This window comes from Schistocerca piceifrons, chromosome 1, assembly GCF_021461385.2.
Source record: "Schistocerca piceifrons isolate TAMUIC-IGC-003096 chromosome 1, iqSchPice1.1, whole genome shotgun sequence".
NCBI classification, from domain to species: Eukaryota; Metazoa; Arthropoda; class Insecta; order Orthoptera; family Acrididae; genus Schistocerca; species Schistocerca piceifrons.
This window is the reverse complement of record NC_060138.1, coordinates 266046966-266062976: the sequence shown is the minus strand read 5'-3', so window position 1 is coordinate 266062976 and position 16011 is coordinate 266046966. Positions and strand designations below refer to the sequence as shown.

The following is a 16011-nucleotide window of genomic DNA, read 5'->3' as shown; positions in this document are numbered from 1 at the left end:
CATTTCCATGTACGCCAAATAACGAAGGGCAAAGTCACGGGTAGTAGCCTATCTTGGGGCTTCTTTCGGTGCACATCCTGAATCTTGTAGTTATACCCAAAATCTTTTGAACTATTGGCCATGGGAGAAAGAATTGCTGTAACACAGCCCGAGCACTGGCTGCACAATTTGAGATATATGCTGCACAGTCGGTAATAGCTACAGCACCTTCGTCAACAACTGCTATGGAAATGGCCGCCTCCCTCTCCTTGCTGCACCGCCTAATTCACCTGTCTCTTCAAATTTCTCGATCGTATTCTTTAGCCCATTAATTGGCATGGGGCGTCTCCGCAGCTGCTTCCGTCCGCGATACTCCCGCAATGCAGCGCTGCTATTGCTGTCGTGCTGATAAAACAAAACGGTATTTCTTCTTAACAGCCATTGCGTTTGTACGGAAAACTTCAACATTCTTCCCCTTTACACCCACAGCCATTTCGCAAAGTAAATCAACACGCGTCGCCAAACGACAAACAGCATACTGACGTCTAAACGGAAACATTTTGCATTGTGACTGCTTACAGCGCTATATTTTCACCTGATGGCAGAAATTGAAACTATTTTTTTCAATATTCTTAGCGAGCGCACCGATTAATGAACATACTTATTTTTCATCGTCCTACGATGTATACAGCATGCACTGCAGCACTGAACACCGTCCGTTTAACTGTAACCGTCCGGTACATCGGTATCAATCTTTTCTTTAATAAGCAGGCATTTCGAGACGTGTATTGTTCAATCGATCATTCCAGACAACCGCCGTATTACACCATAGTCGCCGCTAAGCTGCGTGTGAGAACAGTAAGACTCTAAAGTTGATAATGAATGGACTTTTAACGCTACGAAGAAGCAATGCAGTAAGTGAGCTGCTGATTACAGTGAATGAGGAATGAAGAGGGGGGTGAGTGCGGAGGGAGTACGTCGGATGTTAAGGTTTGTTTCGAAGAATAAAAAATGTACCAGAAGTTTTCTTTCTTCCAATCTAAACATGGCGCGAAGCAGTCCAAACATAATTTCTACAGTTTTACTTGAACTCGAAATGCATCTGCCCCTATAATTAATTACGTTGTCTTGTCCATGACTGAAGAGTCCGGTATCCAATCCAGAATTCTCACGTCATTCGCTTCTATGCCTCACATCATAATACGTACCCCAGCCCTGCTGGCACTTGCGGAAGTCAGCCACACAGTGTCAAGAGCTTAAGTACAGCACGGTCATACGTACTCACATCAAAGAGAGTGATTCGCAGACCAAAACTGGAAATAGAACCCCTCAGATGACTGACTGAGAATGTGGCATTCGATATGGAATAGATCAGATCTACACGATATCAGGAGGTTATTTTGAGATCCTTGTTTTCCTACAATATGTGAACCAGCACATTCAGAAACTTTAAGTACTTACAATAGAATTTGGAATTAACCTCACTGTATATACCTGTATATATGCAGGACCAGATTTCGAAGTCACCGTGTATGGCAGAAATAGCTCCTAGACCGTCGGCTAATACAAGGCGAAGTTTTATTGATTTTAAGTCATGACACTTGCTCTGCCGACAAAGCACAGCACATCTTAAGAAAAATCAAATTTCATATTTTTATGACTCTTTCTACGTACGTCGAAAGGTCAATTCCTGTCGAGAATTATCTAGAAACTGTTCGAAATATATTCAGTTTCACATAATCTTTTCCGCAAGGTAACCCAACCAAAACCATTCGCAGCAGATAACAAACACTTCAAAGGTAACAGGTAAGAGCCTATATTACTATCGATATGTGTCAATGGTACATCATTTCGGAAATGTCAGATTATTCACAGTGGAGCTTTATTATTGGTTGGAGAAAATGTGATTCTGGATTCTAATACGCTGAATGTGAAGTTAAATTTGAATCAATAGGCGGAGGTGCTCTTTCGATATTATCACACTGCTCTGATTTGGTGTTTACTTCGCGAGAGAGTCCCGATAACGAGAAGTGGTCCATCTCACCCAAAGTCACGAGCAGTAATCGCTTAAATCTTTTGACGCCTAGAGATAAGACAAAGCACGCGTAGCACAGGAAGTTATTAGCCTCGCTATCTGCAGATAACGCGTCGCAAAGGGCAGACCCGTGAGAACGCAGAGATACAGCGCGATCGTGATGAAAGTGCGTGGAGCGGAGGTATGTTGTGACATCACGTCCGCTCCTTGGCATACCTGGACAGGTTTCAGTCAGCGGCGCCACGACTGTGACGTCACCATCCCTCAGACAGCTAAGAGCACGAGCCGACTCACCGGCATATCCTTCTGTAAATGTATATATCCGCAACCCTTCATAGTCAGTGCATTATCACATTCGGAAATCTAGACTTCGTCTACCTGCGATCGCAAATAGGGTTTTACAGGTAACACAGATCGGGCCAGACGCCGTCCCATCCCATCTTACCCTTTCTCATCAAAAGAATTGGTGCAGTGCTTAGCGCACTGGGCTTTTGAGAGGATCAGAGTTCTAATCCTCTTCTAGGTATAGCGATCTATGTTTTCTGTACATCGGTTAACCTGAATCCCACGGCCGTGCCCTTCCCGAGCTTGCGCTCTAATGAATGACCTCATCAGCGACAGGACGCTTCTAGCGGTCCGTTCACATGCGCTCAACAAGCCTATGTTGTTTCCTCGAGACGCACCACAGATGTAGACTATTACTTCCGACACCATGACGCCAGAGATACATCTGCATGTGTCTGCTACAATACCCTGTATCTACCGCTCCCCTGGTCTACGCTATACTCCTGTCCAAGTAGACTGTGACTCCATCCCTTTGTGATGCGCTTCTTTCATATTATTTAAACTGAAGGTGGAAAGATAGAAAAAGGAAAGGAAAGGAACTAATGATACCAGCTGCATCGAGGCATTACGCGGAATTAGCGGCAACGAATGGAAATGTGTGCCAGACCAGGAGTCGAACCTAGGAGCTCCTGCTCACTGGTCAGCTGCGTAAACCAATGTGCGGCATCTGGACGTGGTGTTTATCGGAAATGTGCAGACTATCTCGGCACGCTCCCCGGTTGATCCACACTTCGACCATGAGCCACCTATCCCCAATCCTCACATCCGAAAGATCAAATACCACGCATTCATATGAGAGTTTCTTACGCCACACCATTGTATTTATCACAGTACGCCTAGTCAGCAGTGCTCTTGTCCCAGAAAACAGTTCCTAGTAGTTACAGCTGTACCTCCGGGTGCCACATAGTTACAAATGTGGGATGCGGTCGCCGTGTGGTTAGTAATGGCGGCTCGTCTGACACTCTGCTCCATCGACTTGGACGATCCTCAGAAAAGCCCAACCAGTCTCATGCAGGTCACTGAAATTTAGTAAACAGCACGCGCTGTGCTCTTCCTCTGCGTTCTTACAAGTCCACAATGTCTAATAATCTAGTCTCATGCTCGGAACAACAATGGATTCTTTCTGAAAGTCAAATATAGTTATATGAATGTTTTGTGACGAACAGAAAGCTTCTGTTTCTAGACTGCTGGTTTACAGAAAGGACACTGGGATTCTGGGATAGAGTGTTTATCGAAAACCTATTCTAGGCGCTTCATTCCGGAACCGCGCGACTGCTACGGTCGCAGGTTCGAATCCTGCCTCGGGCATGGATGTGTGTGATGTCTTTAGGTTAGTTAGGTTTAAGTAGTTCTAAGTTCTAGGTGACTGATGACCTAAGATGTTAAGTCCCATAGTGCTCAGAGCCATTTGAACCATTTTGAAAACCGATTCACATGGACTGGTATCTCCATGCAATGAATGTTCATCCACCGTTACAACGGAGTGGGGTCCTACAATCGTTGGCAAAGAGACTTATGCCACCTCAGACGAATAAGGCTTGGCAATAGAGCTGAAGCATCTTAGGCTCGTGCTCAAGCACAAGGCATAAACAGACAAACCGATCCGTCATGCCTTCCAGTTTGCACCTTCGCCGAAACCAGTATAAGATGTATTTAGAACATGGCTTTCGTACTGTTTGTTGAGGGCATATGTTCAAAGATAGGGCAGATTTTACAAAGAGATAACAGCGAGAGTGTATTTGGTCCGCCAGCCAAAATCAGAAGCCGGCCGCTGTGGCCGAGCGGTAGTAGGCGCTTCAGTCGTGAACCGCGCTGTTGCTGCGGGTGCAGGTTCGAATCCCGCCTCGGGCATGGATGTGTGTGATGTCTTGAGGGTAGTTAGGTTTAGGTAGTTCTAAGTCTAGGGGACTGGTGTCCCATAGTGCTTAGAGCCATTTGAACCAAAATCAGAGCGTTCCTAGGCACTCTAAAATATGACCTAGGTTTGAGGAAGCCCGGCGTTTACTAAATACCTTGTCACTGTGGAAAACGTTTATTGGTCAAACAATTACCACTCTTCATGACATATGCTAAGCACCTTTGCCACACACGGTTGCTGCAGCCTGAGAAATCTACGTTGGCGCAGCAGTATCTTACAGAGGGACACAACGTTATCTGATGAGCCGCACATGACTGTCCCTATGTCCCGTTATTGGGACTTTGTTTTAAAGGAACTACCTGAAATTAGACTGGTAGACAACGTTATAAATGGAGACAAGAGTTACCCTCAAGATAAAATCTGGAATTCTGTTTTAGCTGACTCGGGTAGCAGAATGTACTGGCAGTGATACCCGACAGCGATTAATCGTTTTAATGAATGTAATTCCATCTTCTGGGTGGACTGTGGGACTACGGCTGGTCAATATCCAATAAAACAACACCAATCGCTGTTATTTAAGTCTTATGTCCTAATGTATCGTCGAAACTGGTAGACTAAAAATAAAAATACGTCCTAAATAACAGCGATTGGTATTGTTTTTTTGGAGTAATCGTTTTTGACAGCTTTCACCACTCGGGCGCCGTACATTTACTTGCGTTCGGGGTAGCAGCCACGATAAATGGCGCACGCGCTGATCGCCTTCCGTGGCGTATTAAGGGGCCGTCGTTCACGGTACGAATCAGTTCCGGCGCCAATAGCAAACAGCTTCCTCCCATGAAGATGGCTGCTAGATGGATCTCGGAAATGTACCTAGATGACTGACTATCAGTTGCAGACTTGACAAGAATATCACAGTTATAATGTGTTTCGGGCATCCACGTACGTGATTGCTAACCTCTTTACAGCAAGGCGTTTATAGTCATTGGCTCTAACGCACTCTGTCAGTATAATGTCCGGCTGGATGTCACGGTGGATAAGTGTCAGGTTATGAATAGGAAGGTCTTGGGTTAAAAACCCTCTCACACCAAGGATTGTGTGTCACTGCTCGCTTCTTACAACTCTGGCGATGACCCGTGGATGTGAGCAATGCCGATTAGCACTGTAGTTCATAGTCTAAATTGTAGGTCCACCTATCACTGACTGGGTGAGTCAGTTTGCAAGTGGGAGCTAGGCAACGGAATACCAACAGGACAATGTCTAGTAAAGCACTGCCTTCGGGCTGTGAACAGCTTCACCATCATCAGTTTCAAACATCAATGAAGGTTCTGCCACATGCTTTCAAGTGTGTGTTTTTTCCACGTCCATTAGCCACGTTGGACACTCATGTACTGTGGCTCCAGAATGTACAGAAACTGTCGGGTACTTGCTGAGTTGCATCTCTACTGAACCCAATACCACCATTATCTAAACATCTCGGCGTCCTCAGGTGCAAGTCGCTGCTCCCAGTGCGTCCACGAGTACGCCATCCCAGTGTAGCAGGATGCAGCAGACCCAGCCACCCACCTAATACAATTTGCCCTTATTATGCACGATAGAAAACTTTGCCACAGAGCGACCAACACCAACAGTCTCCCTCCCCACCACCACCACCACCACCACCACAAAACCACCACTCCACCTGCCCACCGTCTCGCTTGTCAGAAAGAGTTCTGACAAACTACTGTCGGAAAGCTGCTGACCTTGGTTCAGTTAAGGCATACAGATGACGCTGCTTGGATTCCACTGCGCACTCCCGTTAACGTTTCTTTCTGCATCAAGCAATTATAGCGATTTAAGAAAACGTCCGTGGCAAGAGAGCGATTGCGAAAGCCTCTGAGGACGTCCTCGACATATACTGGGTTCAACTGCTTTATGTGAGCCAGAGCAGTGTACAAACTGAACATGCTTGGTGAAGACTGAAGGACAGAAAACTGCGTCGTGGATTGTTTTTCGTAATGGACATAGTTCCAACACTTCCTGTCTGGTCCAGTTTACGACAGTAGGCTTCTCCTCATTCAAAATACCACTTAAATTGCGGACTGCATGGAAGCATACCACTGTACTCTGAAGCCGACTCGCTCCTATCAAAACACTGCTGCACGGCATCAGAAATAGTGCCCGGCGCCGAGCATCACAGTACCCAGCTACCATTCCATTACATCGAACCTCAGCGAACGCTCGCCATCCAGTACCGAGCAGAATGACTATTGTAGCTATTAATTTACCAAAGGCTCTGGTTATCGGGCACATAATATATCGAATGTACAATTCAAGTGTCCTATGCTCTTCCGCATGACCGTAGCAACCACAATATCATTTGACTGTGGCCGGCCGAAGTGGCCGTGCGGTTAAAGGCGCTGCAGTCTGGAACCGCAAGACCGCTACGGTCGCAGGTTCGAATCCTGCCTCGGGCATGGATGTTTGTGATGTCCTTAGGTTAGTTAGGTTTAACTAGTTCTAAGTTCTAGGGGACTAATGACCTCAGCAGTTGAGTCCCATAGTGCTCAGAGCCATTTGAACCATTTTTGACTGTGGCAGCAGGATCGCCTGGTATGAGGCAATCATTGTACTCTGACAACTGATTTGCAAATACCTAGGTAAAGAACCGAAGAGGGGTGATAAGAAACGACCGTTGAACTGCCTCATAAAGCAAATACTTGCTGCTAATGCAGTTTCCACGATGTCGTCCTTAATGTACGAAGTAAATGTTGGTTGTATTGGCTGAAACTTAGGTCAAATGGTATTGAAGGAGCAAACTTAGCTGATCACTTCTCTCCTTACTACACCTAATCGCCTGAACCAATTCCACATACTGTCTGTCCCATCAAGCCCACCGACTTTGTTCTGTGTTCTTTTCCAAATTTCAAAGCAGTGTGCTTCTTTACCACATGTACATCTCCTCTGCAGTTATACAACATTCTTCACATTAATTTGTATACATCTGTTCTATTCTATTACAATAGTAGTTACGTACTAACTCTTAAATTTCGATTTAATTGCAACAGAATTTTAAACTAAACCTAAATTTCCTCGCTCTATACCCTCCCCCAACAATATCCCATCTACGTCATTTATTCATTACTTAGTTTTAATTATTTCTGCCATCTCATGGCCTCACGGAGAAATACCATTTTCACTCAGTTTTATGCAACAACCATCAGTTTGTAATGCCTTTGCAGGTGCTGTTAATCTATACTGTTTTGATGACGTTAGTCTGCCCTCTAACATCTCGTACACCGAGAACTGGTTAAAAAAAAAACAAATGAATTATTCTATGAACACTCGCAGTCTATTATTTTCCATTTCATGAAATGGCTCTACTAACTAAAATTCCCAAGAATAATAAATTTAGTATTTCAACTTATTTTAGTAGTTTATAACATCTATTTACAAGGATGCTTCAAGCTAAAGATCTATATGCAAACTGTTTTATCATAAATATATATTCAAAGACTGCTTACATTTAAAGCATCAAGTGGTAACACATCGTTGTCAGTACTGCTGCGATTAATAAAGTAAAAAAAAAGTATTTTGTAGTTTAGCTTCGCCAACTCAAAAATGGTTGAAAGGGCTCTAAAGCACTATGTGACTTAACATCTAAGGTCATCAGTCCCCTAGAACTTAGAACTACTTCAACCTAACTAACCTAAGGACATCACACACATCCATGCCCAAGGCAGGATTCGAACCTGCGACCGTAGTGGTCGCGCGGTTCCAGACTGAATCGCCAACACAATTCCGGTAATAAAATATAAGGCGACATATCAATATCGGGAAAGAGCTTGACTAGATAGCATAACATTTACAACAACGAAATAATTCGAATGAAATTGCGTAAGTGGTCTTCATGGAAATCAGGAGGGAGGAGGGGGATGGGCGAGCGGAGGGAGATACGAAGCGTAGTTCTACGAAAAGTGGCTGTTGTAACATCCGGATGCCGAAGTACAGATGAAAAGCTCCCAGGTGATTCATTTCGTAACCCTGTCCACCGAGATATCAACTTCTCGAAACAGTATGTTTCAGCTTCGGTGTAGGATAGAATGCTGTTTGTGGCTCTCGCGCACAATTTGCTATTGCACTACTGCGCTTCTTAGTCACTGAAACCTGCTGCTGGACGTATTGCGTTTTGCACGTCTCGTTTCCGTGACCTTGACTGAGCCCCTTTGGCGGAACTCTTACTGCACGCAGTGTTCACTCTCACAAGAACCGGTGCTGCTCTTAAGGGTCGTCAGCTACCTTTTATCTGGCGTTTTCTACATACTTTCAATTTCGTTTCCGTGATGAATGAATGGAGACAAGCCAAAATGGGAACTGCCTATCATATGCTTCACCAGAAATCCAACTTCAACGAAAATCGTCATTTTGATTCTGATTGTGCAGGTAAGAGCAATGCATACCAACGAATGAAATCGTCACCTTCTCCTCCGTAAAGCAATAAAACAGAAAACCACAATATGTAACTACTTTTTTACGTCTGCAAACTTTTACACCTGCGCGTTACAACGTCTAGAGATAGTTAGGAACGAGACATTTATGATCAATTACAGCGGAATGTAAAAATGTAGAACGTGTGTACGTAGCTGGTTGAAAGAAGCAATAAATTTCGACTGTTGGGAATACCAATCAGCCGACACAGCAGACAGTTCCACAAGCATTTATATCATCTCCATTATAGCGAACTTTCTCAGACTCTGTCCCACACGGCTGAATCGCCAATGTTGGAGAGAAATAATTTCTTGTTATATAAGTTAAGTTATGTAAGTTATGTACGAAACTCCTCCCGAACAGGCCATGAAGGCCCAACGGTACCGACCGGCCGCCGTGTCATCCTCAGTTCACAGGCGTCACTGGATGCGGATATGGAAGGGAATGTGGTCAGCACACCGCTCTCCCGGCCGTATGTCAGTTTCCGAGACCGGAGCCGCTACTTCTCAATCAAATAGCTCCTCAGCTTGCCTCACAAGGGCTGAATACACCCCGCTTGCCAACGGCACTCGGCAGACCGGATGGTCACCCATCCAAGTGCTAGCCAAGCCCGACAGCGCTGAACTTCGATGATCTGATGGGAACCGGCGTTACCAATGCGACAAGGCCGTTGGCAACAAGTTATATAGTAAACCAAAAAGTCATATTTTAATACAGTTTCAGCCCGTCAAAATTATATTGACTGTTTACATGGAATACGCATAACTTGCTCATGAATCAATAAGTAGAAGATATTCGGCGCCACTTTTACCCGTGTGTACGTCCTAAACGAAAGACATCTTAACCACCTTCTCGGAAGCTTCCCGAGCAAACCGTAAGTTGTTGTATAACGAGTCGATGCTAATAAGCAGCCTCATCGTCAGGCGCTCTTTAAAATGTCCATTAAGACAAGGTGTTTGTCGAATACGTCCTGTGGCGCCCACTTGGATAATCGATCACAGTTCTACCAATTCCTTCCCATAAAAGAAATTTCAGGCACTTTTCTGCTAATTCGAATTAGCTCCAACAGAACATTAATTATATTTATTTATCGATTTTCCATTCTTTCTAGTGTAGAAACAAGAAAAATCAATGTACATCGGTTATCGAATCTCTGTGTTGTTCTTATTTACGTCAAGAATTAAATGTGGCCATTATATATTCGCTACTACTGGTATAGCCAGTCACATGTGGGAGAGCTAAAAAGTATGGCTCTGAGCACTATGGGACTTAACATCTATGGTCATCAGTCCCCTAGAACTTAGAACTACTTAAACCTAACTAACCTAAGGACATCACACACATCCATTCCCGAGGCAGGATTCGAACCTGCGACCGTAGCAGTCGCGCGGTTCCGGACTGAGCGCCTAGAACCGCTAGACCGCTAAAAAGTATGTTGTTGGCCATCAAGTAGGTAAGAGTTCCTAAAGGTCACTGTGGACACCTTTGAATAATATTATTAATTTATAATACTATTACAATTTCATTATCAAATGAAGTACTGCGAAATTGTGCTTCAGCATGCCAAAACAAACAATACTGGACATGTATACAGCGTGTAGAACTTCAGAGAGAAATTGTTTAAAGGACATCATGTTTGCGGCTGACTGTAACAATTATTTATTTCACAATTGTAGTTTCGACCTTTCGGGCCATTTCCAAGTACAGATTTTGCTTCAGCACATCACCACTTCAAAATCCTCCGACATGTACACATGTAATCGTCAAAAATAAGCCTTTCCACTGTAGAAACCCAGTAACATCAGGCCAGTGCAAAGTTCTGTACATTGGGAAATGATGTAAATTACGTGAAATGTTGCCAATATTAACATCATTCACATAAATCTCTACTAATCAATATTATAATACACTGTTCGCATGTGCACTGTTTACTGTGAACCCCGACCATGAGAAGTTATTCAACGACAAACTTTCAGATGATGTTCACGGATACCTTTACAAGTGTTTCTAATACGATTTCTGCATTTATGAGGCTGCGTAGGCTCTTATATACATATACTGTCCTACAATAATTTACGGGTTGACCCAAACTCCACCGACAAACTTTCAGACCGTTTCAGGGCTGCCTTCTGAGTATTTTGGCACTCGTATAAGACAACAATGGTCTCTGGCAGCTCTTTACAGAGTCACTGTGTCTCGCTTTCTACCTTTATTGTACTTGAACCAGTGCAGATCAGTGCAGATGTCGACGGTATGCGCTGTGTGCCTAGTTTCCATTCACGCAGTGTAACTGTTGTTGACAACAGTACTAGCCATTTTATTCTTCGTCCTCAAGCTAGCATTCAGTTGTTCTTGGTTCTGCGTTGAGTTCATTTTTACTGGAGTGTTAATAGTACGTTTACGGCAGTATGCACCTCGTGTGTGGGTAACGTGAATGCAATGGAACAACGACACAAAGCTGATCTGTTCCCGCAGCGACGGCAACCACGTTGCAGAAGAGTGTTTTGTGTGAGTGTTGTTGCATTACTCTGTACTGTGTATTGTAGATTGTGGTTGTTAGATATTACAGGATTCTTCATTGTTGTGTAGGTATTTTCATAGAAAGAATGGTGACTGCAGTAGCAAACCGAATAAACCGTTATTACATTACTAGTCTGTAACGAGTCGCCGGAGACCGTGGGTCCCTTGTACCAAAATACCCAGAAGGCATTGCTTAAAAGCCTCTGAAAGTTTTTCCGTGGAGTTCTGGTTCATCCTATATATGTCACTAGCACTTCGTTATGTTGGGTATTTAATGCTGACGTTATTATCGTCTTTTGCATAAATCACGTCAAACCACAACTCATGTACAGTGCATGAAATGGTTTGACGTGCTTTATGTCAAAGAACAGTAACATTAAGTATCTGACATTTTGAACTGATAATGACAAATACATCTGCGATATTTAAGATTCAGACAGGTGTGGAGGCACAATTTCCTAGTACTCCATCAGATAATGGCCACATGTCCGGAACTGCAGTGAGGATTTTGCTGCCAAAGGCGCTCACGATTTCATTTAAGTATTTTTACATGACTGCTAAACACAGCTAAGTTAAATAGGAAAGAAATGTCCTGCCAGAGATAAATACAATGCACGAGTCAAGGTTTCCGAAGCAAAGAACTATGTTTATGTTTTACGCTGTCTGTGACTTTGACCGCAAAAAATGCCCCGTTGTACTTGAAAGGAAACTACTTATGCCACGGCCTTCTGGATGACTTCCAGAAACTTTCTGCTACTTGCATGATATTGGTTTATCACGAACCTTCCACCTCTTGCGATGTATTGGGACGCTGTCCATGATATGATATATCATGTTCATCTGCGTCCACCAGGTACATGTATTGCCTGAGTTAGAATTCTGCAGTACAATTATAGAGCAGGACCTAAGAACAGACCTCTCTGTCTGAACTACAGTTCTGAAAATTACTGACACAGTATTCGCGAGCTGTAACACAGACGTGCCAATGGCCCCGGATTCTGGGAACCAATGAGGCGAAATGAGTCCAAATTAAATAGAGCAATGACGCCATCAATTTGAAAACAGAGATTTCAGCTACACAGGCAAGCATTCACTCGTCCTGTCCATCTCAAAATCACTGATCACATCGCTAAAGAAAGAGAGCCTAAGAAAAGGCATTCAGACCATCCAGTAGCCTACTTGATAATAATCAATATGTGAGATGACTAGGATAGGAAATTACATTTCAATTTGTTGCGTTAAACAATGTATCTGTATATCAGGTAGTCAAATACACTCTAGAGAAGAAAGCTGTTTGCATAATGAATGGAAGGAAAATTGGCCGCAAGACAGCTGTAATCGATGATTTTTTTACTATCACAACCGGTTTCGCTGCTTTCAAACAGCAGCGTCAAGTGAAAATAGTGTCACATTAGCGCACCAAGAAGCCCCCCCCACCGTTCATAGTCAAAAATGAGAGCCCTGAAGAGGATATCGGGACGAATAGTGCGATGGCGCATCCGTGGTGGCTGCAAGGCAACGGTACCGGAGGTGAGTACACACCCGACCGTCTTTCGCACCCAACCCTCGCGAACACAACAGATGCGCCACCACAGTATTCACCCCGATGTCCTGCTTTACTTACTTTGACTTTCCCTCTTGAGGGGTTTGAATTTTGACTGCGAACGTTGCGGCCGTCTTGGTGGGCTAACGTGATGCTGTTTTTCATCTGTGGATGCTGTTTTAATGCAGTGATGCCGGTCGTGAGGATAAAGAAATCATCAATCACAGCTATCTTGCGGTTCATTTTACTTCCATTCGTCATGAAGTCTGACGGCTGTGGCCGCCAGAATTATAAAGTTCCATGAAAGCTATTTGCGTTGGCAAAGAAGGATACAAACAAGTACGCTCATACACAAGATAAGGCATCTAGTTGGAGAAGGTTGGAAAGCCTGGGAATCTGTAAGGGAAAGACATTACGCCACGATACCTTGATACTAACCAGACCATTGTAGCATGTTCAGCTGTAGACGGGCATTCTTAATCGTCATGTATCTTACAGTGTTTATTCACTGTTGATTCAACGTAGCAACGCCATTCTGTCATCATTCACAATTTGTGGCAAAAGTGCGTGCCAGAATAGGAGTCGTAGCCCGATATTTGTCTTTCGCTTGTAATGCATGCACTAGCTTCTCAATTGGAACACGCCTCTGTGACGGATTAGTATCTTCTGTTTTTCCACTAATCTCTCTCCATTCATTCCAAACCTCATACAGGATGCAGTTAGAGTGTAACTGTCGGATATGCTTTCTTCCAGTATGCTAGTTATGCAATATTGCAGAAAAGCTTTTGCGTCATTTGAAGGTATGGTGAGAGATTAGTGGCAAACTGAAGTCTACAAATCTCAGTTCGGTATGCATTGTACCTTGTCACAAATGTTGACCAGGTGCAGAGCCAATGGGAGAGGGGGAGAGGGTGGAGGAGAGAGGAAGGGTTCGTAAGAATCACGACCAATTTGCACCCCATTCCCCAAAATTACATTTTAGTGAAAGCGCTTATATATTCTCAGATAATTTACGAAGAATAGAGTAACAGAACAACTAACATGACTAGCAATTCTACAAACTACAAGCTATGCGTAACACAACAATTTACGTTCCTCCCCCAGGTATATCCGCTTGCGTTCTGACCGTCTGTGAAAGCAGTTATAGACGCCCATTCATAGAGGGATGGTAGCTGCTGCCTGCAAGGAACTCTTTACAGTTCAAGCATTCAACAGTTAGGACAGGCAAACCACAGGCAGCTGAGTACATCAAAGCAGATGGGGAAAGACCCCCGCTAAAATGGTACAAAGACTGACTTCCCGAACCGTTAAATACTGAATGAATACTCTTCATTTACTCGCTCTCCCAGCCGTACTCTGAAGACTTGGCAATGACGAGTTATCAAAGTCGGGATAGTTTTTTGGTATTATAGTTCTTGAATCAAATGCATGATTCGTGTACTTCTCAAATTTTCGGATGAATGCTTTTCATATGCTCTATTTCTTTGAACTGCAGTTCTTCGTAAGTTACGCTAAAGGGGTTTACCAAGCGCTACTGAACTGTACAAAGTTCGTTGCAGACAGCAGCTGCAAATTATTATTTTCATATTAAACTTGTATATATCTTTTATTATTATAACTGTAGACATCTGTGATGCAAGAAAAGTGGGGATGATGGAAAGTTAAAAATGGGTAGGACAGATTGGTATATAGATGGATGGATAGATAGATAGATGCATAGATAGATGGATAGAGATAGAGACCCCCATCCTAAGATAGACGACAGACAAACTATGCGCCTTAACCAAGATCCCAACACTGACTCTGCGTTTTTGTTCACTGCAGCGCGTGTGCTCTGTGAGTACCGAAAGTGTCTTAGAGCGAACATTGACACAACACTTGCACTTTTGCTGCTTACTGTAGAAAGTATTGTACTTACGCTCGAGTACCAAATTAATTACGTCCACTAAGTTTCAGGATCTTTGATAAAATTAACTACTGTCGAGTTCACCATCGATCTTGGCCGCTTGATCGTGTAGCAGTCTCGTTTGAATACGTCCCAGGGGTTATGTTATCTGCACTACTGCAGGTATTCAGCCCGACAAACGGTAAGATCCTGTAGTGCAAAACCAGTGTTTGCCTCTGGCGATCCTTAGTGCACTTTAAAGGCGTGCTCCAGGGTGCTCAGACGAGTTGTTGATAACGTTTTATGCACAGTCCTTCGATGTCTGACCCCGGTACGTTCTTCAGATGCTGCAGGTTGTGCTGTTTTATGGACTCACTGCTCGGTTGGCGTCTAGGAAGTGGGTACAAATAACAGCACGACTTGCAGCACCTGAAGAAGACGACCTGGGACGGTCGTCGAGGTACTGTGCATGAAACGGGTCAACAACCTGGCTGAACACTTGAGACCACAGCATTGATCAAGCACGTCGAGAAAACGTGACCTGTCATATCACTGCGCTCTGTTCATCATTGTAGTGGCTCCCTCTAATGACCTATATTTGGTAGTTGTGCACAACACCTTTGGTGGATGCAATGGCACACCTGTGGTACCACCCACATATACACATCACAACACCTGCTGAAAGCATCTGGCGCCGCCTCGCAGACAGCCAGCGGCTGCGCCACAGAGCACGAACTCACCAGCTGGACGAGCTTGATGATGCCGGGCACGGTGCGGAAGTAGTTGGGGTTGAGGCGTTGCAGCGAAAAGATGGGCGTCCCCTGCTGGCCGGGGTCCGTCTTCACGTGCGGGACCTGCTGCTGTTGCTGCTGCTGAGCGTTCGCGTTGTGGCCCGGCGCCGCATCTTGCGTCGACACGGTTACCGTCGTTTCGGTCATCATGTTTGGCGCCTGCTCTTGTGACTGCGTGAGCCTCGGAGCGCGTCTGGACAGCGACTGGTCGCGCAGCGGCGCGCCCCACCAGCAACAGCTACTGGGAGGGGTGGTGCAGAGCCCCCTCCCCCCCCCCTCCTCATACCCCGCCCACTGGAGAGACGGGCGAGCAGGTAAACGCGACCATACGGACGCCTGCCTGCACCTGTTGAGCGGCGCACGCAGGTACGGCCAGATACCCGCAGCCGTATAACGGCTGTCTTTTGCGCGAGTGCCTGGGCCGGTACTAAGTACTAGAATAACTCTGCTTCTACGTATTTACTCTGCACACCTCAGTGAAGGGCGTGGCAGGGCGCACTTTTAATTCTCCCACTGCACTTTCGAGACCTGCTCTGACAGCGTTTTTTGCAGCCGTGTTATAACGAAGGTATACTCCACAGCCTATGGCCG

At 44.7% G+C, this 16011-nt stretch overlaps 1 protein-coding gene across 2 annotated transcripts in view; it reads right to left on the bottom strand.

The window, feature by feature from the left end:
- The window catches only part of LOC124785867, a 423877-nt gene that overhangs the window by 263706 nt on the left and 144160 nt on the right, over positions 1-16011 (bottom strand). The window contains exon 1 of one of the 2 annotated variants that reach the window (XM_047254216.1): positions 15370-15632. The exons of the other annotated variant lie outside the window; for it this stretch is intronic. Within the exon in view, the coding sequence (XP_047110172.1) occupies positions 15370-15570 (201 nt within the window). The 5' untranslated portion in view covers positions 15571-15632. Of the gene's footprint in view, positions 1-15369; positions 15633-16011 lie in introns of those variants that run through there. 2 annotated transcript variants of the gene reach the window in all.